Source organism: Macadamia integrifolia, chromosome 1, assembly GCF_013358625.1.
Source record: "Macadamia integrifolia cultivar HAES 741 chromosome 1, SCU_Mint_v3, whole genome shotgun sequence".
In the NCBI taxonomy this organism is placed as follows: domain Eukaryota; kingdom Viridiplantae; phylum Streptophyta; class Magnoliopsida; order Proteales; family Proteaceae; genus Macadamia; species Macadamia integrifolia.
This window is the reverse complement of record NC_056557.1, coordinates 20,110,945-20,138,691: the sequence shown is the minus strand read 5'-3', so window position 1 is coordinate 20,138,691 and position 27,747 is coordinate 20,110,945. Positions and strand designations below refer to the sequence as shown.

The following is a 27,747-nucleotide window of genomic DNA, read 5'->3' as shown; positions in this document are numbered from 1 at the left end:
AGGTTGGTGAATAAAATCTTCAAGGGGATGATCGGCAAAACCATGGAGGTGTACGTGGACGATATGCTCGTAAAAATCCTAAAGGCAGAACGACACATCCAAGACTTAGAAGAGGCGTTCCAGGTGCTGAGGCAGTACGGCATGAAGCTGAACCTGGCAAAGTGTGCATTCGGAGTAGCCTCGGGAAAGTTCCTCGGCTTCATTGTCTCAGAGAGGGGAATTGAAGCCAACCCGGTGAAAATACAAGCCATTCGGGATATGAGGTCACCCCAGAGTGTGAAGCAAGTCCAGGAGCTAACAGGTCGGGTCGCCGCCCTCAAGCGATTCATGTCTCGGTTGGCAGACAGATGCCTCCTCTTCTTCAAAGCACTGAAGGGGACCAAAAAGTTCGAATCGACGGAGGAGTACGAAAAGTCCTTTGAACAATTGAAGGAGTACCTGGCCGCACCCCCACTGCTAACGAAGCCGAACACTGGGGATACCTTGCAGCTATACCTTACTGTATCAGCAATGGCGGTAAGCGCAGTACTGATGAAGGAAGAAGGAAGGCAACAACGGCCAATATACTATATCATCCAAACCCTTCTAGATGCCAAAACAAGATACAGAAAGGCAGAGAAAGTGGCGTATGCCCTAGTGACAGCAGCAAGAAAGCTGAGGCCATATTTTCAATCACATACGGTATGCGTACTCACAGACCAGCCCTTGAAGAAGATACTGCAGCGGCCGGATATGTTCGGTCGCCTGGTAAACTGGGCCATAGAGTTGGGAGAATTCGACATCCAGTACAAACTGAGAATCGTAATTAAAGCACAGGCCCTCGCAGACTTCATCGCCGAGACGACGCTCCCTGATGACCCCCAGGAGTTTACCGAGAACCGAGGAGAAAAGGCTTGGACATTGTACGTGGATGGTGCTTCCAACAGCGCAGGAAGCGGCGTAGGAATCATGTTGGTCAGCCCCGAGGGTTTCAAGATAGAATACGCCCTATGGTTCGACTTCGACGCCTCCAACAATGAAGCAGAATACGAAGCGTTAATAGCCGGAATTAATCTGGCTCGGTCTTTGATGGCAAAGGAGCTGGTGGTGCATAGTGACTCACAACTTGTGGTACGACAGGTGAATGGAGACTACGAAGCCAAAGAACAAAGGATGGCTGAGTACTTGAAGAAGGTGCGAGAAAGAATATCGGCCTTCAAGGAATTCGAGGTAAGGCAGGTGTCACGAGAAGAGAATGCTAGTGCAGACGCATTGTCACAGCTGGCCACCTCCGACTTCACAGATCTTGGACGATCGATGTATTTCGAAGGACTATCACAGTCAAGTACCGAAAAACCCCGAGAGGTATTACCTGTAGGCGAATACGGCCATAGCTGGATGGATGCCATAACCGAATACCTCAAGGAAGGAAAGCTCCCAGAGAATAGGGACGAGGCAAGAAAAGTACGAATAAGGTCGGCACGCTTCCTTCTAAAGGACGAGACACTGTACAAAGTAGGATTCACCGTGCTGTACCTCAAGTGTCTGGACCCCGTCGATGGCGAGTATGCACTCCGAGAAGTGCATGAAGGGATATGCGACCAACACCTAGGAGCCCGGGCCTTGGCACATAAGGTGCTAAGGCAGGGTCTGTACTGGCCGACAATGAGGAAGGACACGGAATCATTAGTCAAGAAGTGAGTCAAGTGCCAGATGTTCGCCCCCATTCCTAGGCTACACTCTACCAAGCTCTCATCTCTATCGATCCCAATACCATTCGCCATGTGGGGAATCAACATCCTAGGCCCATTCCCCCTGGCCACCAGACAAAAGAAGTTTGTCATGGTGGCGGTAGACTACTTCATGAAATGGGCAGAAGCTAAAGCACTGGCGACGATAACCGAAAAGAACGTAAGGGTCTTCTTCCAAAGGGCGGTAGTCTATAGATTTGGAATCCCTCAGGTTGTGGTAATGGACAATGGAACTTAGTTCGCCAATCCGACCTTCGGCTTGTTCTGTGATGCCCTCATCATTGACCACAGGAAAACCTCTGTCGGTTATCCACCGACTAACGGGCAGACAGAGGTAACCAACCGTACACTGCTTCAAGGAATAAAGAAGAGACTGGATGATGCCAAAGGACTATGGGCATACGAGTTGCACCACATCCTCTGGGCTTACCACACTACTGAGAGATCGGCCACCGGAGAAACACCCTTCATTTTAACGTACGGCACTGAAGCTGTACTTCCAATGGAGATAGGGGACATTACCCATCGGATTCAGTACTACAATGAAGAGGAAAACGATGGAGGGCTCTGAGCGAATTCAGACCTCTTGGCCGAAATCAGAGACACTTCGCAAGAAAGGATGGCCGCTTACCAACAGAGGGTTACGAGGCACTATAACACCAAAGTTCGAAAGAACGAGTTCATAATGGGTGACCTCGTCCTCAGAAGGGTTGAAGTATCAGACCTGAGACATCAAGGGAAGCTAGATCCAAATTGGGAAGGTCCCTACAGAGTCTCAAGGGTAATACGACCAGGGTCCTATCACCTGGAAACTACGGGGGGAGAAAGGGTTCCCCGATCGTGGAACTCTCAGAACTTAAGAAAGTTCTATCAGTAGTGAAGTAGAATTCTATCAGTAGTGAAGTAGCAAGCACACTTGTTTTTTGTAATTTTTCCAATTTTTGCTCTTATGCACTTTTAAGTTGTAATTCCTCATCCTTAACCTTGGAGGATCTTATTCATGGAAAATACGAAAGCTGGTTTACGGCAATTCAGAGGAATTCTCCTGTTTGGTGACCTTAACTCTACTGAACGGATACAGCCGAAGGTCTTCACCTCAATCGGGTGCCCAGGCAAAGGCCGAGCCGAAGTGACCGAAGGTCCTCACCTTGGTCGGGGGCTCAGGCAAAGGCCGAGCCGAAGTGATCGAAGGTCCTCACCTCAGTCGGGGGCTCAGGCAAAGGCCGATTCGAAGTGACCGAAGGTCCTCACTTCGATTGGTAGCTCAGACAAAGGCAGAGCCGAAGTTACCAAAGGGCCTCACCTCGGTCGGGGGCTCAGGCAAATGTCGAGTCGAGCTAACCGAAAGTCCTCACCTCGGTCGGGGGCCCATAGCTTTAGCCCGAGCCGCCAGCTGACCCATTTGGTTTTGGGCCTACATGAGACACTGAAGGTCAGAATGCTGTGGTGAAAAATAAAACAAAGATTAGAGGACCGAAGCTTACCCCGGCCATGAAGATGCAGGCGTTGGTTATCATAGCCACCGTCCTTTGCCGTTGAGCTTTAACGGCATCTTGGGGAAGACTGCCCTTCATCACCAGCTCACGAGCAATATGCCTGACTGCCAACGTGTCGTCTTCCTTAACCGACCACTGAGGGATAAATCCAACTTTGACCCTCACGTTCCTCACCCTCAGGCTTCTGAAGTCCGCGATGGGGGAGGGGTCTCGGGTAGGCATGTCATGGCCCGGAGCAGCGAGGGCTTGGACTGCCTCGGTGCTCGGCCCCTCGTCCCTAGATCTCTTCTTCAGAGTCTCGGAGGAGGGCCCCTTCTTCTCTTTCCTCTTCAGCCTCGGCTGCTGTTGGGCATCCCATGCCCTGGCCTCCTTGATTTGAGCTTGCCTTGCTGCTGCGGCAACCCTAGCCTCGGCCCTGGAGATTTGCACTGCATGAAGAAACGAAGGGAGTTTGTACAAAACACCAACGCCCGAGGGAAATAAACTGGGGCTAGCCTAACTCACCCAAGCTAAGCCCAAATCTGAACAGTATGGCGTCAGACTTAAGGCAGTCGACCTCAACTGGAGGATAGGTTTCTTGCCACCTCGCCATCGCCAATGACTTCGCGTCTGCCCCGAGAAGGGCAGGGGCGGAGTTCACCTCCATAAGGTCAGGGATATCCCAAACGGTGCCGAAGGGCACCCCCTCGGATGACCTCATGAAGAACTTCTCCTTCCACCCGTGGATCGACGTCGGGTAGCCACTCAGCAGCCGAAGGTCCTTCCGGGGGCAGAAGTAGTACCAGCCCGAAAGCCCCTTACAGGCCTAAAGGAAGAAGCAGTTGATTAAGAGAGGGAGGGTGAAAGGCCTCTGGTGCCTTGAGAAAAGGATGACGAAGCTGAGCACCTGCCGCCATTTGTTCGGCGTCAGCTGGGTCGCACAAATCCCATAGTGCCGAAACACTCGGGCGAAGAAGGGATGGAGGCGAAGCCGAAGGCCGGCCTTGAATGCCTCCTTGTACAAGCACAGCTCTTCGAAGTTCTGATAGCTGGCTCGGTCAGATGGTCTGGGCAGCTGGAGCTTGAAAGCGTCTGAGATACCGAAGGAGGCCCTCAGCTCCTCCAGTTCCGGCTCATCTATTGTGGATACAATGTGGAGAGCCTCCACCTCTAAGGGTTACTGGGTCTGGGCTTGGGAATAGAGCATCCTCTCCCTAAATCCTGCACCGTTTGAGCCACCCTCGGACCCAGACGACGAGGCTACAGAAGATGAGTCACGGGAAGAGGGCAAATCGGTGGAGTCCGAGGACATCCCTCGGACCTCCCCTGGGCTCCGACGCCTATGTTTAGACTTCGTCCTCTCGGAGGACGATGGACTGTAACTCGACGAACAAGACATGGAACTTACTTTCGGAGTACTGCTAAACTAAAGGAAAGTCGAGACCGAGGGTATGCTCCCCGAAGGAAACAATAAGACCGAAGGAAGGCTCTCCGAGGGAACAAGAAAAGTGCCCCACAAATGGACCCCCACACTATATAGATGGAAGAAAAACGGTACGACTACCCGAGCATTAATGGCACCACCATGTCACCGAGTACGAACCCTCAAGGTTTATGCCCGAACGGACCTGACCGAAGGTCCTCACCTCGGACGGGGGCTCAGGCTAAGGCCAAGCCGAGCTGACCGAAGGTCCTCACCTAGGTTGGGAGCTCGGGCCAAGGTCTAACGGACCTGACTAAAGGTCCTTGCCTCGGTTGGGAGTTCAGGCCATGGCCGAACGGACCTGACCGAAGGTCCTTGCCTCGGTTGGGAGTTCAGGCCAAAGCCGAACGAACTTGACTAAGGTTCCATACCTCGGTCGGGGTCTCGGACAAGGCCAAACCAAATTGACTGAAGGTCCTTGCCTCGGTTGGGAGTTTAGGCCAAGGTCGAACGAACTTGATCGAAGGTCCTCACCTCAGTTGGGAGTTTAGCCAAAGCCGAACGGACCTGACCGAAGGTCCTCACCTCGGTTGGGAGTTTGACCAAAGCCAAATAGACCTGATCGCCTCACCTCGGTTGGGAGTTCGGCCAAGGCCGAACGAACCTGATCGAAGGTCCTCACCTCGGTTGGGAGTTCGGCCCAAGGCCGAACGGACCTAACCGAAGGTCCTCACCTCGGTTGTCCATTCGGCCAAGGCCGAATGGACCTGACCGAAGGTCCTCACCTCAGTTGGGTGTTTGGCCAAAGCTGAACGGACCTGACCGAAGGTCCTCACCTCGGTTGGGAGTTTGGCCAAAGCCGAACGGACCTGATCGAAGGTCCTCACCTCAGTTTGGAGTTTGGCCAAAGCCGAACGGACTTGACTGAGGGTCCATACCTTAGTCGGGGTCTCAAACAAGGCCTAGCTGAATTGACCGAAGGCCCTACCCCGATCGGGTCTCGAACAAGGCCGAGCTGAACTGACCGAAGGTCCTCACCTCAGTTGGGAGTTTAGGCCAAGGCGGAACGAACCTGACCGAAGGTCCTTGTCTCAGTTGGGAGTTTGGGCCAAAGTCGAACGGACCTGACCGAAGGTCCTTGCCTCGGTTGGGAGTTCAGGCTAAGGCTGAACGGACTTGACCAAAGGTCCTTGCCTCGGTTGGGAGTTCATTCCAAGGCTGAACATACCTGACCGAAGGCCCCACCTCGGTTGGGAGTTCAGGCAAAAGCCGAACGGACCTGACCAAAGGTCCTGACCATGTCGAGGTCTCGGACAAGGCCGAGCCAAATTGACCGAGGGTCCTACCTCAGTCGGGGCTCGAGCAAGGCTGAGCCGAACTGACCGAAGGTCCTTACATAGGTTGGGAGTTTAGGCCGAGGCCGAACGGACCTGACCGAAGGTCCTCACCTCGGCTGGGGGCTCAGGCCAAAGCCGAGCGGACCTAACCGAAGGTCCCCCACCTCGGACAGGGGCTTGGGCACGGCCAAGCCGAACTGACCGAAGATCTTCACATCGGCTTACTGAAGCTCTCGGTTACAAGCAGAACTAAAGCCGAAGCAGAAGGAATAATGCCGAAGGGACTCAAAAAAAAAAAAAAAAGGGAGTAGAAAAGATGAAAATTTTGGTTACTCCCACAGGAAGAGTCTCCTGACGGGAGTAAGGGGCTCCTGATACGGCCAAATTGACTGTCCAGTAGGGTAAGGACACGCGTCACCCACTTGGACACGTGTTACCCACCTGATAGAGTATGCCAGGACTCTACCACATCAACCGCGTGAAGAGAATATCCCCCACGAAGGGATAGGACGTATCGGAATAAGACTCTAAAAGGAAAGGAGATAGACTCGAGGAAGACTCCTCCTAGGAAAGGGGAAACCCTAAACCCTAAGAACTATATAAGAATGCCCGGAAGAAAGGGAGAGGTAAGCATCAATACCCACACCATTACTCCTATAACAAAAACTGTGCGGCCAATCCCTAACTTGAGCGTCGGAGGACTAACCCCGGACAAAGCTCCGGGCCTCTGCAGTCTGTGCTTGTGCAGGGTCAGCTCATACGGATTTTTGGCAGCAACAGTATGTTTAGATAAGTGGGGTAGGAATTTGGGCAAACAACTTGCTTTTTCATGTTGACCCACATGGCCTACTATTTCTCTCACCCCATCGCCTTGCAAAGTCCCACCAAATCAATGGGACTCTTGTGGGAAACAATGCAGAACGACTCTCTCTCTCTCTCGCTCTCTCTGAAATGAGGTGAAAGTTGGGCGGTTATTTCTCTCTCTCTCCTCTGCTTCTTCTTCTTCCTCGGACTGAGATGAAAATAGGGTTTTCTTGCTTTTATCTCCTCTTCAAATCCATTTTCCCTTGTCAAGCGTATGGATTTGGGGTGGGACTACACATACAAGAGAATTAGAGCTTATACCCATATTTAAAGCCACCTCCTTCCCAAACCACAAGCGGTTATGCTTAAAAACCCATCTCTATTTCTTACCTGAACCTGGGAACTCCACCAAGGACATGATCGAACCCACAAACAGCGCATCTGCAAGGTCGATGTCAAAGGAAGATTTAACAGTGCGTTGAAGCGGAAAGGAATACAAAATTTGCTACCATTCTAGCTAATTTCTATTTTATCTGCTTGTCTTTGAGGAGATGTTACAGATTTTTTAAATACAATCTACAATACCTTCGCGAGGCAGAAAACAACCCAGATCATCCTCCTCTTCATCGTCAAGATAAGAGTGAGGTGAGTGAAGGTTCCCATGAGTCTGGCATGCCTTCATTGTCTTGCAATGTTCTACTTCGTTTTCTCTTATGTTGAGAAACACATTTGAGCTTGCGGCGACTTTCTCTCTCTCTCTCTCTCTTCGCTTTCCACTCACTCGAACTCTCTCTCCATCTCTCTAAGATGAAGGAACCATCCCACCCAGACAAACAATGTAGGGGTGGGATGCTATAGGACGTTTACCCCAATTTTACTATCTTGTCTCTCACCCCATTGCTCTATGGGACCCACATGTCAGGTTATCCCACCCCTAACTCTCTTCGCCATAGTGTTAAATGCTTTAGAGCTCCCACCAATTCCTTCCCAGTAATCTTCAGCAACATCTTCATCAATTTCAGAACCTACATCAAAGCCACACTCGATGCAATATTTATTGATACATTCGGTGTTCCCAATCAAGATCCGATGCTCCATGGTTTGAGTCCCCGTGACCACCATCTCGATAAGCGCCGCCATATTGACTCGAAAGGACGAAGTGGAAGAGGAAGGAAGCCAGGAACCTCGATAGCGACGAACCTCGGCAGCCATGATAGGGGTTTGCAACAACGAAGAACCTCGGCAATGACCTGTTGCAGCGACGATGGAGGTTCACGAATCCCACCTGTTGCATCAACGATGGTATTTTTGCCAAAGTCCCCATAAATTGGTGGGACTTTGGTGAGCATTGGGGGTGGGAGAACATGGTGTCTACATGGGACGACAACCTTTATTGCTATGTTTCCCCAAAATCCCACCTTTGTTAAACAAACAACTCAAATTTTGTTGGGGTGCTATAGTTCGTACAATTATCTCACCCCTTAAATCCCACTCCATCAAACTCCCCCCAAACAAATGGGACCTAAAAGGCACCTGGGTCGTGGGGGTGTACTAGAAGTTTAGAGTCTAGACTAATGGATGAAGTAGCCATTTTGGTAGTCTTAAATTATTATTTTATTTATTTGGAAGAGTCCTAAGTGGTTTATGATCATGTGGGGATGTGTTAGTGAACTCATAGTGATGGAGTAATTTGGATTTGGCATGTTTCATCATTGTGACATGCATTTTCATGCAACTTTACACTAGCATAGCCTATAGGGGTGATGGTTCAAACATTTTGACGTGTAGGATCCCTTGTAAACTCAATATATGATAATTCTTACAATTGGGTATTTGTATCATTGCTTGGACACTGTGTATTGTTTAGGGCATGCCATTTTCAACACTATTTTCTTATCAAATTTTGGAACAATAACTTCATACATCCCAAGTGTGAGTGAATGTAATATTTTCATCATGTGTGAGCTAACAACTAGTTATTGTATGAATAAGAATCAGTGGAAGGGTATTGACTAGTGGGTTTAGTTGGACGAAGCTCAATACAGGAAGTGGTATTCTTAATAGATACTGGTTTTTAGCCGTTTTAAAGTGTAGAGCGTTATGTAAGCCTGTTAACAACTAAGCCCATTATGAGAAAAACATTACTTGTGTCTCACACAATTGGTTCCTACTTCCAATGTATATAATGTTAGCAATGCCCATTAATTGCTAACTATAATAGTTGTGTGGAGAATGGCGGCCAATATCAACAATGGGAGGAAATCTACAGTGGAGAATTCTTCAACAAATGCTATGGATTTGATTATGCTTCTCTCTCATTCATATTATTTATTATAACAACTTTTCTTTGAAGATATACAGTCTACACCAAGTAAAAATTGATACCAAATAGAGTGTATTATGCATGATTCCATGAGTTAAATTATTGGTATAAGATTTGCATCCGAAAATTTGCTACCAACCTAGAAATCAATTAGGCTCCGTTTGATTCAACGTAAAATTTTACAAGTAAAAAGTTGCATGTAAACATGTAAAATTTTCAACTTTGAAAAAATTTTTGGTGTTTGTTTGTAAGATGTTAAATTTTTTGTAAAATCTAATCTTAAAAAAAAAGAAGTGTTGTAGAAACATCACCAAGAGCCCGAGTTGAGTATAAATCGTAGCCCAGCTCATCTTTTTAATTATTTTTCATGAGGCCAATAAACAGGTTGGGTTTTAGGATTGATAATGATTGATGGATCAAGGGTTTTAATCTTGACCATTGCTTGATCTCTTTGTAGGTTTTGTGGAGTAGGCAACCAAAGAGGTGATTTCTTTGTAGATTTGGTTGCAACCTGAGAGGGGATGACGACACTGATGATTTTCTTCTTTCTCTATCGATGGCAAGAGTTTACCGGCGGTTTGGTGGACACTACTGCTCCTCTTTAGGTGGGATCCCTGCGTTTACAGAGAAGGAAGGAACTTATGCGATCATTGTGGCGGTGGAAAGCAATTGATCCTGCAACAGAAGAAGCTCGTTAATCACCTTGCAAAAGAGTTGGCAATGAATCTCCATCACAGGTGAATGAACATCCGGAATGCTTAAAGGCTCTAGATGATGTGAAATCTAAGATGAGATTTGATCTCATAGGCGAGGAGATGAGCAGAGACGGACGAGAGGGAGTAGGCGGCTAAGCTTACCATGGTGGTTTGTACTGCCATGGCCATTGCTGCCATACTTGCAGATTTAGGTCTATATTTTGTCCAAAAGCTTGGGCTCAGGGGAATATCAAAACTGACGCCTTTTACAGGAATGTTTTCCATCCAATTTTGGGGTAAAATTTTCCAAGATAAGATCCGCTGCTTGGTAGTACGAGTCAGCGATCAACACCTGTCCCATTTTTTGCCATTACAAGGATAAAGAGGGGTGTATTTGAGAAAAAAAAGGACAGGTGTTGATCGTTGATTCGTATGACCAGGTGATCGTACAGGCATCAGATCCGCCGAAGCCTTTTCCGGAAAAGAGGGCCATTGTGTAAAATTTTACATGGTGAACATTTTCCAACTTATTAAATAAACACTGGAAAATTTGATTTTACTATAAAATTTGTTTTACAGCCTATATTAGCCTATTTTATGTTGAAATAAACAGAGCCTTAGGGGGAGTCATCTAAATAAACAATGGGACTTGGGTCCTGATATGTTTGTGTGCAAAATCTATTTTTTCACGTCCTGAATAACCACAACGTGAAGTTTGAATTGAAGCTCAAATGCAATGGAAATACCATTCAGTTAATCATTTACGACTTATCCATAATTAAAATATCAGACAAATTAATTTGACTCTTCTATAAGTATAGAGAAGTTAAAAAAAAAGTTTGAACTCAATAGAAACTATTGAAAATTCGTACATAATGGATCAAACAATTGAAATAGACTACTTAATTTTAAAGCTGATTTAAGAAAATAAAAATAAAAATTAAGAGATACATATCTATGATCAACTCTCATTGATCCACGAAAGAAGGAATTTTTTTTTTCATATCATTGATGTATGATAGAATTTACCCAAAAAAAGGGTGTGGGGAGAGAGATTTTGTGCACAATTATACATGGTGCACAATCACGCACATAGCCGCCAAATAGAGGTGAGAGGGTGCACAAGATCATGTCTCATGCCACTCAAGTCGCAACTCGGTGATGAGAAACTCCAATTTTCCAATGTAAAGCATGAGTCACCGTTGACTATCGGGCAACTCCTGGATTAGTGTATAAAGGTTCTTTGTACCATATTAATGGACAATACCTTTAATCAAACCGTAGCTAGGTTAAAGAAGACCAAAAATTTGTTCAACTTTGATTTATCATCTGCAACAATTAGATTTTTGTTGACATTTCAGAAGGGGCGGGGCGGGGCGGGGCGGGGCGGGGCGGGTGTTCGAGGGTTGGGGAATAATAAGCTATTTTGATCAATTAGCATGTTTGGTGGCTAGAAAGAGGATTTATTGGAAATCTCTCATTTTTCTACTATCACCAAATAAGGTATTTCTCCCCAAAGTAGTGTAATCTAGCTAAATTTGCCTCATTGATTCCTTCTACAAGCATGAAGGCATCTGCTTATTCTTGAAGCATGTCCTCAAGTATTTTGGGGGGGGGGGGGGGTGGTGTGCCATTCTATCATCAGTGATCAAGATACGTGGTGGTTTTAGATGGAGTTTTTTAAGATGATGAGATCGGCATTACACTTCTCCATCAGCTTCCACCCATAAACCATCTTCTTGATGTTGATGGTGCACGATTGCGTTGATTAATGATTAAATCTTCAAAACCAAAATAAGCATAGATGTTGAGGCTAGAGTAGCAAAGTGGATTGGCCATTGATAGACAAGCGTTGATTCATAAAAGGGAGCAATGACTTCCCTGATTAAGTAATAATATGGTCTTTTCTTTGTGATAGTAGATCTCCTTCCGTTTGTAGGTTAAGGGTTTTGAACTATTCTATTTACTTAAAAATAATAAAGATGCACCATTTGCTGGCTTCAAAATAGTAGTTGTAACACATTAGCCTTTTTTCCAGGCTGCTAATTTAGTACAATAAACCTTGAACCCTTATCCAATGATTATGTGCATGATCAAGCATCATGCAATGGTATGCACAAAAACTTTTTGCCAAAATAAAAAATGGGAAATATCAGTTAATACACGAATACCATTTGTATACCCCCATAAGCCCTACTGGACGAAGTTTAAAAATTGGGAGAATCACCGACTTCAAAAAAATTCTCGCATCTTCGTGTTGAAAAGGGCAACGTGTATCGGTAGCATGCATTGCCACGCCGCATGCCGACACTCAACCTTACATTTTTGTTTTGTACTTATCGTGTGACACTTGGAAGAAACGACTATGGAGTATGGACTACTTTAGAAAAAGAATTATGGGATCCAAATCCAATCTGTAGAAGTTTCTTCAAGTACCCTTCAGATGATAAATCAAAACATGGTTACTTACATAATCTCTCGCTTCCTCTCCAACCAGGTGATCTCCAATAGAATAATGAAACTATAGTCTTGGGTGAATAATTACTTCAATTAATATTTGTTTAAGGTCAGACTTTTTGGATTCTAATGATGCCCTTAATTTTGTTTTGATTGTTTATGTGATTGATATAACCAATGACCCCTCCTCTTGTGTTTTCTCTGTCACTACAGTTTTCTCCTGAAATCGATTGATCCTGATATGGGTTTCTACTTTGGAAGAAAACAAATTATTGGGCATTGATCTCTGGAGGTAGCTGAGGAAGAATCATTGGCAAAGTGAAGGATAACCATGGCACTGCCATGGAGCATGACTCTTTGGTTAGCCAAGATGGTGGTGATGGCTTTGAGAGGTTGGATCTCTTCCTGTTTAGCCGTCGCCGATGAGATTGCCGGTGCTCTCAGAAGCGGTGATGTTGGTCCTTTCCATGTTGGCTGATCAACCTGTCATTATTTACAGTTCAGGTTCGTTGTTGGGTACCCTTTGCTTCGATTCTGAAATCGAGTTTTTGTTTGATTTTTGTATTGTCCTTCTGGGTTTGTGTCCATAACCCTTTTCAGCGATGAGCTGGGTTCGAATTTGACTTTTCATGTCTCCTTGTTTCTGGGTTTTCTCACCTACAATTTTTTTTTTTTGGTTTCTGATTTGGTCTTTTGGTTCTGTATTGGATCCAGTTGATAGTTGCTATATTTGCTTAAAGAGATCCCATTTGTGTTGATTCTCGAGGGGCAGAGAGAGAGGTTCTCTATGAATACTGTGTCTACCAACCATAGATAAGTTCCAGTTTTATTCTTTTCCTTTCTGTTGGAATTTCTCATATGATGATCTCCTGTATATGAGGCCTTGGAAGGTTTGGATATATTTTGGTTCTTGCTATTAACTGCCAGAATCACTGAGGCAGAAAGGAGATAACCTTGTGACTTGGGAATTAGTAGTTGGAAAGAGGCAATGGATTAGGCCTCCTTTAGTCCCTAAGGTCTGGTGTTTAGGAAAGACAGGTAAAATATCTTGGTAGTTCATTGCTAAATTCGATAAGGAAAATAACAATGTATAGTGCAGCAGCAGTATACACTCAAATTCAATAACATGGCAGAGAGTTAGGCTCTGTATATACCTTCCATTGTCTTTGAACCTATACTTGAGAATTGTGAGCTTGGTTTCTCTCTTTGGGTTCTGTTTTTGAAGGTGATCAGTTTCCTTATGTGCTTCAGTATACACGTGTCACACTTCTGATCTCCTCTGATGTGGACTAGTATCATTGTTATTGTGATTACCTCTAAAACTCTGATTTCTGTGCCTATCTTGGGGCAGGTTTTAAATGATAAGGAGAAAAGCTGGCCATAATAGCAAGGTCCAGAACTACTGGCCAAGCCGATAACCGATAACATGTTTTGGTTCCTAGCATGTATTGTGTATATGTATTCTAGGAAAAACACATCAACTAGAATTCATATAGCTGACTTTATGTGTCAAGTTCGCTAACAAGTGAGTAGATAACATGTGGGAACAGGTGTTAGACCTATCTAGATGCCCATATCTGAATAATGGGAAATAATTATCTAGTATTTTAATTATAAAAAAATTTCTGCCATTGCTTCTTTGGTCGTAGATCAGCTTAGGTGTGAATCCAGCAAGCACTTAGGCAGAGAAAGCTGATGTACGAGCACTGTTGCATGCTAGCGTGGGCTGTAGATGCATCTGCGCTATCCATTTTTAAGCTGGTTGACGAAATCATTAGGACACAGTCTCATTCGGAGGTGGAAATGAGACTGAAGAAACTTCCACACATTCAGTGGGGAAATGAATGGATGTATTGAATTCTCTAGCCTCTTGGAGGCCCAATGAGTGTCCCAAAATAGGGCATGAAAGGGCAAGCCCTATGTGATAGGGCCAGAGGGCGCTGAGTAGTCTTCAGAACCAGAGTAAGTATGGATGTTGCAGCCAGAGCAGCAAAGAGGATTGGCTGCTGAGAAATGGGCTTTAAATCATAAACTGAAAAGCTCAAGATTGACTGATTGAATCAATTTGTTGGATCAGTAGTGTAACTGGGGACATCAGATTGCATTCTCAGCTTCCATCCTGCCTTCACATTTTACAGAATATATAGCCTTATATTGGAATGAAGGAATTGCATCTGTTGGCAAGGTAAAGCCTTATATTGGAATGAAGGAATTGGATGTGTTAGACAATCCAAATAATTGGAGTAAGCCCTTTATTAGTTTCTTTTAGTTCTTGAAAGAAAATTTGTACTTGGTATCTTTTCTAAATAAAATATTTGGGTCCACCCACGCCACATCTGGTTCGATGCCATACCCATTGCTTTGTTTTGTCATTTTCACCAAAGTACCATGGGAGATTTGGAGTCATGTTCGCTAAAGTACCATGATAGATTTGGATGACTCAGATGCCCTCCTGGACCAGTTCTGAGCCTGATTTTCAGTCATTGGATGATCTTGAATATCTTAGAGAATGGATTCCCTGCGCTTTTACTTGCTCTTTAAGAGATATATCTGGAAATTCATGAGCTTGTGTTATGATGCTATGGAAAAGAACTTCTGCTTATGTCAGCTTCAATTTCCCAAAAGACTAGGAATATTTTCTACCAAAGGAGTGCTTAGCTGAAAACTGGATGACTTGAGTGCTTCATTTGAGCCCTCACCTCTTTTGTGACTGTTAGATGCATCTGTCATTACATATCTACTGCAAGTTCATTCTGGATATCATATCTGATGTCTGCTTAAAATGTCTTGAATACTCTAATTTGTGGCAATACATATTTCCCAAAGTGCCTTTGGCTTGACATAGTATTATCAAATGTGATATTGAAGTGATTGTGTTAAATCAGGAGATGATAGGAAAGTAATGGCTAGCGAATTTCTGAAGTTATCGTCTAAGCTTGAGGTTAAGCTTGTGGAGTAACTTTATGGTACCATAACCCCAGGAAAGGTAAGGTTTAGGAACTAAAACTCCTATATGAGGCTAGAACATTTGTTCATGGCAATCCAACTATTAGATGTTTCAACATAGAATACAAAATTGTTGTCTACTATAGGGCTTCTAAAGGTGTCTAATCTGGAGACTTTTGATTCCCCGACTCAACCAAATGCCTGTCAAGTCAGATTTTAGTTAGAAGTAACACTAAATTTTATCCTATGGCAGAACTCAGAAATGACTCCAAATACCTGTATATTGCACAAACTTCAATCTCTGAGCATATATGGAAAAAATAATGTGCATTCGTTGTCTCTAGAGATGTTTATTGTCCTGATATTTGGCTGTCTCTATAGGCCTGGTTTTACTGCATCTAAGGTCGAGAGTGATTTCTGTCAAATGAGATTTTGTATCCATATGACAAATCAGTCCTCTCACCTTCCAATCCTCAGTATGCGTGTGTAAACTTGCGTCCTGTTCAATTTAGTGCCAAGAAAGTTCGCAAAGATGCCTGTGGAAGCCCCAAGTTTCAGTATGTCAGTTTGTGTGGTTCAGGCAAGTTGTGGAAAATCTATGCTAAGATTCTTTTGTTAGATGCCCAACTCTATATGTTGGAAAGAGAGTGACATATATTGTTGGTCAGGTAAATGAGATACAGTAGACTACATAACCTCATGACACATTAACACACCTATCGCCAAATAAACCTTTTAATGCCTCTAGTTTGGTTGATCAAACTCATCTTTTAGAATGGTTCTTGAATCTTTTTTATTTCGGTTTTTCCACGGGAGGAAAAAAGGGGGGGGGGGTTGGGAGGGCAAGAAGAAAAATCACAGATGCTCAGTTTGAAGGCTTGGAATTTTTTCTTTTAATCTTAACTATATTCTATATATTGTTTTCTCACTGTTGGGAATATGATTTGGATCTCATGCAGCATGTCATATTTATCTGCAACAGCTTGTAGGAAAAGGGTGTGGAATGGAGGATTCTGAAGCCAAACATGTTCTAAAGTGTTCCAAGTTTTCATCTCAACAATGAGTTTTTGTGATTGTGCTGAGAAGACTGATCGGCCTCGCGAATTGGATATGCTGACAGAAGCAAGAGCTTTGGCTTCAGATTTCACCCATAGTCTCTTATGTTTGGCCTGTTTGTACTCACCATAAATTTGCCACATGATATCAAAGAAGAAAACATTTCATCATATCATGATGCAAATTATTATTGGTACAGTTTATGCAAGCTCCATTGATTTTTCTAGCTTGGTTTTCCATTTGGTTTCTGGTGGTGATGGATCAAGCCAAATGTGCTGATGGATGTACAAAGCTCTACCCATTCAACCCGTTTGGCTAAAAGGCTTACATTAAGAGCTTAACAACCAGTTGGCCTTGCTGCGGCCTCCTACACACACATACACACACATAGAAGATGGTCGGATGAAACCGATCTGATTGCATGGGCATGTAATATTTTTAGGGCACTTTAAAGCAGAGTATGATAATGGACCTTCGCCTTAGGAAGAGTGTGGTTTTGAATTTGATTTCACTTGCCTCTTTGGGGTCGGTCACAAGGGGGTGTTAGTGCTCTTCACTGCTTTCGGTGAAAGTTGAATACTTCTTATTTAACCTTGGTATGACAATCTATGCGGTTGTGGAGTCAATATGGATTTGCAGGACTAGTCAAGCCGAAGATTTGGATATCCGTTGTTAGCCAAAGAAAAAAAAAAAAACATTGTTACATCCAGTTGTTGGACCATTGAATTGGATTGTGAAGATTCCATCCTTGTGAAGCTTACTAATCTGAGCAGCTTAGGTTTCTCTTAACAGTGTTCTTTGTTTGGAAACCATGATTTATATCAAACAGATAGCCTGAAGTTACATGGTCTACGTTAATTATGATGGTTAGCCAGTGTTTATGGATACAGGGTGTGCTTGGGTTTGAAGTCTGGATCTTTAGTCCAGGGAACTCTCTATATGCTGGACCATATTCTAGCAAATTCAGATTCAGAAATAACTCGGATGTGAAAAATTTCAGAAATAATTGGATTTTTTTTTTTGCAGCTAAAAAGGAAGTGGTCAAAACTCATTAGAAAATGTTGGAAAAAGGTCTGAAATGCATTTCTAATTCAGGAATTTAACATTTTAATTTTCAAGAACCCAAAAATCAATCCATTTTCTTGGTTTAAATACGGTCGCGTTCCAAGGGTTTCAAAATTTTTCGTTTTGTAAGAAATGATTTTTATTTTCAGACTGAATTATTTAGTTTCTTGAAATCATTTTGTTGACTGAAACATCAAGAATTGTTTCAAAATATTTATATTGATTAGGATAAAAATTTTGCTGAACTGATTTTTTTTTTCTTGAATTATTTGTGAATTTTGCTACATGGTGGACCAAGGAGCATGAGCTTCCCAACACACTGGCGGTTCGACCAGCTGATACCGGTTCATTTAAGGGTCAATCCATTCCAGGCTGGCCATGAATGTATCAATTGTAACTCAAATCTGTTTGATGCAACAGTTGGGCAGTTCTTGCCATTTCCCAGCCCTTGCAAATGAATACCTCTTTGTACTTTTTTTTTTTTTTTGGTAAATATACCTCTATGTACTTACTTCCCTTTTAATCTATTCTTTTAATTGATATAGAATGATATATAATTAATCACTCATTCATTCCACCAATTGGAGAGTTCTTTTTTGGGCATTTTTACTATGCAAAGCCCTTAAATGATGGAATATATAATAATATATTTTGTTGCATGTGAAACCTTGCAAGTGGGGTGGTATTACATTGAACAAAATTTAGCTATTGTCTGAGTCGTAACTAAAGAAATAGAATCTTAAAGGACATTTTGGAAACACTAGAACCTAGGAGAGTATTTATGAATCCTGACGAAGTAAATTATTCCATTTCTTGGCCTGCCAGTAGGGGTTGCGACTACTTTACTGCAACTCTTGTAGCAGCCAAAATTTTTCCATATTATAAAAGCATGATGAGCAACAAAGTGGAAACAACTTCAAGGAGGTTAGAAGATCCTCTAGAAAGGGGTGTTCCACTTAACCAAGTGAGGGTAGAGCAAACCCACTTAACAAAAGCATGGGCACAATCATTCTCATTTCTATTAACATAAAACAAGAAAAACTCAAGGGAGTGAAAGAGGACTTTAACGTTCGTCAAACATAGAGGATACGTCCACCGGTGGCACCAAAGACTCATCCACAAGGCAAATGATAAGAACCTAGCAGCCCGAGTAAAAAATGACCTCACGAATCTCATCAGAGATAGCAGCCTTCAAGCCCCAAATTTATAGCCAACCAATTTGTTTACCAAAAATATAAATAAATAAATAAAAATAACAGAATAAAGAATGCAACCTCCTAGTGTGTCTACACCTAGATATAGTGGGTATGAAAAGATTGTGCTGCCCTATACTATAGAGGTTCGTGCACACCCTCTCATTGGTCACACCTGCTGGCGTGACCCTATGCCAGGACAAAGTGTTCTCTTGTCCAAAAATAAAATAGCCAACGCTTCTCAGCTCCCACTATGGTAGAACTAGGGAAAAAAATATGGTTATTAATCACCATATAGAGGAGACTTGAGGTATTGAACCACCCCCACTCCCCCTCCCTACCAAAAATAAAATAAAATAAAATAAATAAATAAATAAATAAATAAATAAATAAATCTCTAAGGACTCAATCATAGGCTTTTTCTAGGTGAACAAAGATCATTTCGAGATCTCTATTGTAATATCTAAATCTGTCCGTGGATCTCCTTAGTAAATAACTTTCCTCATGGATCCTTTTAGCATAAAACCAGACTAGTTCTCTGCAATACTAGTTTCTTGTTTCAGACTATAAATTGGTTTGTGACTGCGTACCCCCTAAGGTTTTAAATCTCGGAAAATTGAGCATTAGATCAGCCTCCATATATTCCAAATTGAATCGGTCAAGATCAGCTGGAACCAATCACATTGGAGGAAAATGGGATCGGAGAGAAGGGTAAATCTTTTACTCCCATTGTGCCCATCCTTGAAAATTCGCTTCTTGAGCATTGAATGTTCGATATTTTCCTCTTGTGGAGTTCCTTATGATTCCTTTCTATACTTGCCATTGAATTTACCATATTTTTTGTGCTTATCCTTGTTACACAACATGAAGTGAGGAGAAGTGAGGATTGAACTATACTCAAATTTCATCACATGCTTTGTGTATTTTTTTCTCCTATACCTTGTGACTAAAGTGTGAAAAAAGGAGGAAACAGAGAGCCCCCATCACTTAGCAGTGTTTCTAGTTATCAATGGAAAAAAACAGCTAAAAAGTGAGTTTTCTTCCATTTTTGACTGATTTAGTTTTCAATCTACAGAATTAGTGAAAGTCAGAATCTGCCTCCATTGATTCTGATTCGAAAATTCTGCCAATTCTGAACTGATTTTTTAAACCTTGGCACCAGGCCTCAAAGCTTCCCAATATTTTTGAATATCTTGAATCAGGCATCTCTCCATTCTCAGAATCCAAGTTATAGAAATGTACAGAACTTGGAAGTGGTGAAACTCTCTCTCTCTCTCTCTCTCTCTCTCTCTCTCTATATATATATATATATGTGTGTGTGTGTGTGTTGGTACTTGGTAGAGAAAAATAAGAATTATATTAAATAATATTATAAATAACATTTTGGTTCAAAAATGGACAAGATGCTCTACAAGAAGCCACCAAAATCACGGGAAAGAAACCCAACCTAACTTTCCTACTTCTAAACTGAAGCCATCTGAAATACAATCCTGAAACCCATATACACCAAAGAGAAATGAACCGAATAACATGAATTGCAGATTCGCTCCATGTTCGTTCTTCTTTCCCTCTGAACACTGAAAGAATTTGGTGCCTTCTTTTCCTTTTCTCCACGCTGATGGTAAACTGATGATACAGCAGGATTTTGGACGATCTAGTACAGATCATAACAAACAGCCTATTGAGGTGTTGAACCATGTGGAGGTGGAGGTGGTGGAGGGAGACCAGTAGGATGACCAACGTTTGGCCCCAGCAACCCCAAGCCCATTGAACTACCAGACTGCAAGAAAACCAAGAATACCAACACATTGTTAGACTATTCCAAAATCCAAATCATACATAAATATAGCAAAAGAATATAATATTAAATAAATGCACTTAACAATAAAACTTCTCTTCAAAAAAAGAAAGGCATTGACTAAGGATGGAAATTCTTTATCTTTTCCCAGTAAATGTTTTAAGAATGTCACCAAGTAATCATAATGAGAGCTGGGAAAAGGCTAGGAGAGCTCAGCAGTAAAGGGACCACCAACCAAGTATTTGTTCATCACTGTCACACTTCAAAGTCAAAGTAAATTATTAAGGTTTAAACGAAAAGAGCAGTTTCTCAGGACGACATTCATACACAAGTTCTCCACGACTCTGGACTTTCGAATAATCTGGGACATTTTGGAGGTCATGCGGCTCATGTAAAGATCAGAACCCACAATAGTGACGATCCCACCCCTTAAATTTACTAGATCCCCAAACCAGAAAGATTCTGTGATCATAGGCATCTAAATTCCACACCTACAGTCAAGAAAAATCAGAAAAGTTCAGTCAATTACGATACAGATCTGAAGAATAGGAAGCATCTGGATCACATTATGAACAATGATGCAGTCAACTGTGGCCGAATCATCTGGACATGAGATGTAGCAAACTATGGCCATCCCAGTCCATCCTACCATTCAAGAGGTCACGTCTCACAGAAACCAAGCTACTTCATACTCATATTCAGCAAACAAACGCAGCACTTAAAAGTCCCGATGAAAACCAATCATTTGAACTATTGTGAAGAGGTTCTTTTAGACGAATATGTGTGTTCATTCCTGACAGCACAATGTATATTGACAGCCATGAATCCAACCCAACTATGAATCGCCGCAATATAAAAAGGGACATAATCAGTACCCGTCCCTCTTTTGCAAGGTCACGGTGGAAGAGGGGGGGGGGTGGACTGAAGACATTTCTAACCTTCAGTAATTTTTGCAAAAGTGGCCATTCTTAGACTAAAGCCTGCACCTTCACGCAGGCAGCCTGATCTTTTACAATTGCACCAAGTGATGGCGCCTATGAATCCCCACAAATAAATCAATAACTACTCTAGATTATTACAGAAAGAAAACTCGAATTCTAAGAATTTATTCATTCCGTTCGCAGAAAAAAATTTCAATCTTACTCTCTCTCTCTCTCTCTCTTTCCCAATCCCTATCTTTATCTCATAAATCTTCCCGACTGTCACCACTTTCCTCACTTCAATCCTTCTATCTTAATCTCATCCTCCTAACTCCAGACACACATTTATATCTCTTCTCTTATTAATTATTCTTACTTTTCCTCCTCCAAAATATTTCTTTCTCATGTCAATTTAAGTTGGGAAGAAAGAAGAAATAAATCGTCCCCTTACATTCACCCAAAAATAAATAAATTATTCACCCAAAAAAAATAAAAATTCGTCCCCTGAGAGTGAATCTTCAAATATGTATCATCCATTGGCAGTTAACCTTTATTAGGAAACTAAATCTTGGTCCCTCTTTAATCTTACGCTCAAACATTTTTGTGGTTTTTAAATTTGCACAATCCCTAAGATCTCTCTCATGGCATAATTCTCATCATCCACACTGCCCTCTTCTGTAACTACCTTAACACATTTTAGATAAGAATATCTCAACATTGAGTTTCCTAGGCACATCCCCTTATAGAAACTCCATCATTATGATCTCATATATCCTTCATTCTACAACTCAACTCAACCTTATTAAATAGTCATTTTAGGCCTTCCCCTGGCTCTTTTGGCTCCTCCAATCTCAATCAAATCACCCCTCCACACTAGAGTATTAAAAGTCCTCTAAAGTCTAATGTACATGTCCATGCCACCTCAAACAACTTTCTCACAACTTATCATGTATCAGACCGCCCCTAAATTAGCTCTAATTTATATGTAATGTTTTATAGTTTTACCACTCATCCATCTCAACATCCCCATTTCAGCTACACTAAGTTTGTATATAATATTGTTTCTTTACTACCCACATTCAGCTCCATACTGAAACTATAAAATTCTTTTCCACCTACATAGTTTTTACTATTCTCTTCCTTAAAAAATCTTTGCACTCCCTATGCCCTCTCCCTCACTGAAGATTCCTTAATGCCTAAAATCTCTGATATCCTCATCCACAAAATCTCAGAATTCTTCTCATAAGCATGTCCCTTAGTATCTCCCTTTTCCTTTTAAAATTATTTTCAACTCTAAGATCTCTACAATCCCACATTATTTATCTCTTGAATTCCCTCCAATCTCTTCCTCCCCTTCAAAAAAATGGAAGAGGCAAAACCTCATAGTCATGGTCATTTGACTCATTTTTTTCTTTCTCTAATTGCCTTCTATTGCTCCCTTTTTCAGATGCAAGTTTATTGATGATGCAGATTTTTCACTAAACTAGGCTTGTTTTATTAGAAATAAGTCTAGGGTTGGATTGTATATGTGTTGGGCCTTCAGTCCATGTGGTTTGGTCATTTGGAGTGTAATGGGCCACTTTTATAGGCCTAAAAGAAGAGCTTTAAGATTGCATACGGGATTACTAGTTTGTTTCCTTTTTCATTAGTTTCCTTTTTAGTTGGGTTTGATTTGAGTTATATTTGTTTCCTTAGGAGTCAAGTCATTAGTAGTTAGTTTCCTTTTTCAACTAGTTTCTAATTTCAGTTTTTAGTAACTATTGTATTAGGAGAATATTTGGTTTCATTTTTGAGGAACCTTCTATTTTGTAATTCCCTCCCCCATCAACATTATAAATAAAGAGGAGACTCCTAAAGGAAGAATGATTTTGATAAACAAATTAATGGCTGCTGCTACTGTCTTCTCCATGGAGATTTGTCTTGTGTATGATCAAGGCTGATGGAATTGGTGTTTGATCCAATTGACTCTCTGCAGTGTGAAGCCTAAGGGGTCCTCTTCCACTTTATTATCATCTTCTTTGCTGTTCAAGGTGTTCAAGACCCGCAACTTCAACCTCAATCCATCATAGGTAACTGAATCTGGTCCTTACTCAGTTTTGCCAAGAAATTTTGCTCTCCAATCCTTCTCTCTCCTGGACAGACCAACCATCTGATTAGGCTCAAATTTGGATCAAAGATGCACCTCTCCTAGTGTGAGACTCAACAAAAATTACAACCCTATTGGACCACCTGATTTTAAGTAATTAAAAATCCCCTCAAGTCTGTCCTATAGTGACTGTTATTCTGTTTTCAGACCTAAGACCAGAATCTATGGAACTAATCTGTTTGCTTCTGATTCTATGGATGTGTGTTCATGATTTATGATCTGATATGACCCTATACCAACATCTGACTAGTCCTTTCTGCTGGTTTATGTTCTGATCTCCTAAGCTCCAGTTTCTGAATCCAAAATTCTGATTACAGATCTGATTTTCTTAGTTCTGATCTGTTTGTTTTGCTATTCTGTTGTGGTTACATGGTTGTTCCTCTGATAAAAAATCCTGAAGTTGAAGGCGTGGTAGTTATCTATCCTAGCCTACATTAACCGATCAAAACACTTTGTGAGAACTTTCTTCCTTGCCTGATAATATATCAGTGGTCACGACCTGTCATTATTTTTGTGCTGGTTCAGAACTCGGGGAGAGGGATCAAATGGTATAGTTCATTTGTTAGTAGCTTGGAGGATTAGAAACATGACTACTGCTTTTCAATCAGCTATTGCATTAATTGCTACTTCATTTATCTTACTGATTAGTGTACCCGTTGTGCAACCAGTATTTGTGTGTGTTGGGCAGTGGTAAAAATTTTTCGTTAGCGAAATCTATCTAATTCAATCCATACTTTAAAAAGCATATGTGCTCCTGTTCTGATAAATCTGTTGTCAAAGGCGATTAAAATCTACGCAGACATGGGCATCCATGAGATGTTGGTCACAGGATGGGAAGATTTGATAAAATATGGTGCTGAATAAGATGGGAAGGAGAAAGCTGTCACCTTTCACATACAAGCCAAGTGTACTGTTTTTACCAGTGTATCAAGAGGCACATTTTTCACTATAGGAATACTTAACTTAGAAAAAAAGGAGTCTAGTTATTGGTTTGTATATGCTTACGTGAATGTGTCTTCTGGATAGTGGATACCCAGTCAGTTCAATAATGTTGGAAATTTTGGTATTAACCATTCACATAACAAATGGGCAATGCATTAAAATAAATGATGGGGATGTAGAATCATTTATTAAAACCTTATTAATAGCATAATCAATTGCAATACGTTAAAAAGAAAACAATTTTACTTTGTCTCTTCCCACCCCTTAGGAAACACCCCACCTATTTCTTTGTATCTTTTTTCATTCCCCCCCACCCCCCCCCCCTTCAACCCAAAACCTTTTATTTATTTATACTCCATCCAATATGAAATACTCACATGTTATTACAAAGGTTTAAAAAAATGTTCCACAACTCTAAAAAGGAAACAAAATATGAATTGAACATAAACCATTGAAGAGTCAAGGAAAAAACCTATATATGGTGAGCCACAAGGTTGAGATAAGCCACCAAACTTGAGGTGGTTAGGAGGCACAAACTTTATTCAGTGGTCAGTTCGCCAAATTACCAATCCAAGTGGCTGAAAATGATGGCCATTATGGAAAGGGATATAGAGATGGGGGTGAAGGAAAGATTTTTCCTCTATTTATAACAACATAAATTACGTAGCTGATCTTCATTAACTCGAGTAACGAATATTTTGGTCAATTTAAATTCTCATCTCTAACTGTGTAGTGACATCATACAAACTTCATAAGTGGAAATTCTTAATACAAAAAATTCAAACAATTAGGAAACATTTCCATTAAATCACAAAAATTAACCATACCAAAATTTGGCTGAAGGATTTAGGATGATTCTGGGCTCCCCATTGATGTTAAAGTCCGCAGTTTTATTACTAACTCAGGTACGAAGTCGCTCAAACCGCTTTGATCTCATAGAGGCTGGATCAGTTAAACGAGGCTGAATTTGGTTTTTTTAGGGTTCTCGTTAGAACATGTGGGCATACTCCTTGCTTTTAGGGACATTGATCCGAAGCTTGAGTATGGCCCATGCGTCGTTTTTCTTCTCTATGTCTGATGTAATTACGAACAGTGAATTATCAAGTGGCTTTATTTTTTAATTAAATGAAATTGTTCATAATTAAAAAAAAATTTTTTTTTTGAGTGAATTGAGGTTTTGGTAAAGTTTCTTGTGGTTGATCCGCCCACGGAAGCCGCATTGCATTGACCATCTAATGATCCACATGGAATGATGATTGGGCAAATCCAACCATTGCATTGGAAGAATGTGGTTTAGATTTGCCACAAGTCAATTTTCACAGCAAACTCAATCATTTACCTCCCCATGTTTTTGGTATCTTTCCCATGTATTTGGCCATCTATTTGTTTTCAAAATGTAAAGAATCTTGAAAGCTTACCGCCACATGGCCAACTATGATTGAATCTAAATTTGATAGGTAACCAGAGTACCATGGGATCCACTTGTACAAGAAATTTAGGTCCTAATTGATCTGCCACATGGTGGATATTAGATTCGACCACCTAATGTCTTGGTTAGACAAACCACTAGACCAGCTCCCTAAGTTTTTTATACATTTTAGTTTTCTAAACAAAGCTAAAATGGATGGATTAGTGCAAGGCTGGATGATAGTAGTTAGCTACCAATTTGGGAACACATGGATGGATTTGTGCAAGGTTTTGGTCAAGGTGAATCGACAATATAGAAGGTGACCTGAATGGCCATGTTTGGAGTGATTGTAGAGGCTATGAACATGTGCATGGAGGCTACGAAGTTGGGGAGAGGAGAGAGGACAGGATCTTTGCGTTAGCTTATAATTTATCCATTGTGAACACTTTCTTTGAAACGAGAGAGAGAGAGGAGCACTTAGTTACCTACAAAAGTGGGCATCATACCATCCACATAGATTTCTTCCTAACTAGAAGGTTCGCCAGATTGTTCTGTAAGGGCTGTAAGGTTATACATGGGAAAGAGCCTAAACACTTAACATAGACTGGTGGTCCTAGATATGCGCCTTAGTTTGCAGAAACGTAAGAAAGGGGAACCTATTTGCCCTAAGATAAGGTGGTCGGGATTGAAAGGAGATTCACTGAGTGCATTTATTGATAAAGTGATCAAACAAGGAAAGTAAGATTTTGAGGGAGACAACAAAACGATGTGGAATGAGATGACAACCTGTATTAAGGATGCTAAAGAAGTTCTAGGGGAAGCAAAGATATTCGTCAGGCCCCTAGGGATACTTAAGAGGTGGGATGATGAGGTCTAGGTAGCCATTAAACTAAGAAATCTAGTTTTAAGACATGGCAAAGGACCAAGATGGTAGAAGTTAAAAAGATATATAATGTTGCTAGAAATGAAGCTAAGAAGATTGCGGGGGCAATAAGGGCAAAGAAATATGAAAACCTTTATATAAACCTCAACACAAAGGAAGGGGAATAAACTATCCATAAAATAGCTAAAATGAGAGAAAAGAAGAGTAAAGATTTTGTCCATGTGATATGTACTAAAAGTGATGACGGTGGAGTGTTATTAAGATATGAGGATACTATTAAGAGATGGGAAAAGTATTTTTATAACCAGTTAATGGAGACATTTCGGGTAAGAGTGGCCAGGAAGACTACATTACTCATCAAGACACCATATCATAGATATATACGAAAGGTTCAAGTGGCTATAGTTAAATAAGCCTTAAGAAAGATGAAATTAGGTAAGGTGTTAGGCCCTAATGAGGTCCCAACAGAAGTATGGAAGAGTTTAGGATTATGTGGGGTATCTTGGTCAACCAATCTTTGTAACAATATTACGGGCACAAGGAAAATGCAAGATGATTGGAAGAGAAACATTGTAGTTCATTTCAACAAAAACAAAGGTGATATTCAGAGTTGTAATAACTATAGAGGCATAAAACTAATGAATTATACTATGAAATTGTGGGATAAGGTTATAGAAATTCACTCGAGAAGAGAAATTGTTGTCTCGGAGAACCAATTGGGTTTTATGCCAGGTAGATCCATGATAGAAGATATTTACTAACTTAAGAGGCTCATGGAAAGATTAAGAGCTTACAATAAGGATCTCCCTATTGTCTTTATTGACCTAGAAAAAGCCTATGATATAGTCGCTAGAGAGTTAATATGGCATATACTAGAGAAGAGAAGGGTGTCAAGTAAAAATGTGGATATAGGTAAAGATATGTATGAAGGCATGGTAACTAGTGTGAGAACTGTGGGAGGTCAAGGTAATGAATTCCCAATTACAATTGGGCTACATCAAGGATCAACTTCAAGCCCTTATTTGTTTGCACTTATTATGGATGATTTAATCAGAAACATTCACGATGAGGTTCGATGGTGTATGCTCTTTGCTGATGATGTTGTTTAAGTGGATGATACAAAAATATTAACTCTAAGTTGGAGTT

General features: G+C 41.6%; 2 protein-coding genes across 6 annotated transcripts in view; one reads left to right on the top strand and one right to left on the bottom strand.

Annotated features, from left to right (window-relative positions):
• The first annotated feature begins 12,147 nt into the window (after positions 1-12,147).
• LOC122059479 lies at positions 12,148-16,472 on the top strand. 3 transcript variants are annotated; one of them, XM_042622475.1, is made up of 3 exons: positions 12,148-12,284; positions 12,458-12,748; positions 16,173-16,472. In XM_042622475.1, the coding sequence occupies exon 2, from the start codon at positions 12,576-12,578 to the stop codon at positions 12,720-12,722; it is 147 nt and encodes a 48-aa protein (XP_042478409.1). In that variant the 5' UTR covers positions 12,148-12,284; positions 12,458-12,575; the 3' UTR covers positions 12,723-12,748; positions 16,173-16,472. The 3 variants fall into 3 exon arrangements, with proteins under 3 accessions (XP_042478409.1, XP_042478323.1, XP_042478241.1); XM_042622389.1 differs by having other exon boundaries at positions 12,202-12,353; positions 16,150-16,472; XM_042622307.1 differs by having other exon boundaries at positions 12,205-12,353.
• Positions 16,473-19,842: 3,370 nt separating this feature from the next.
• The window catches only part of LOC122081301 (flowering time control protein FY), a 40,749-nt gene continuing 32,844 nt past the window's right edge, over positions 19,843-27,747 (bottom strand). For all 3 annotated transcript variants that reach the window (XM_042648378.1, XM_042648361.1, XM_042648369.1), the window contains exon 20: positions 19,843-20,284. In XM_042648378.1, the coding sequence (XP_042504312.1) occupies positions 20,183-20,284 (102 nt within the window). In that variant the 3' untranslated portion in view covers positions 19,843-20,182. The remainder of the gene's footprint in view (positions 20,285-27,747) is intronic.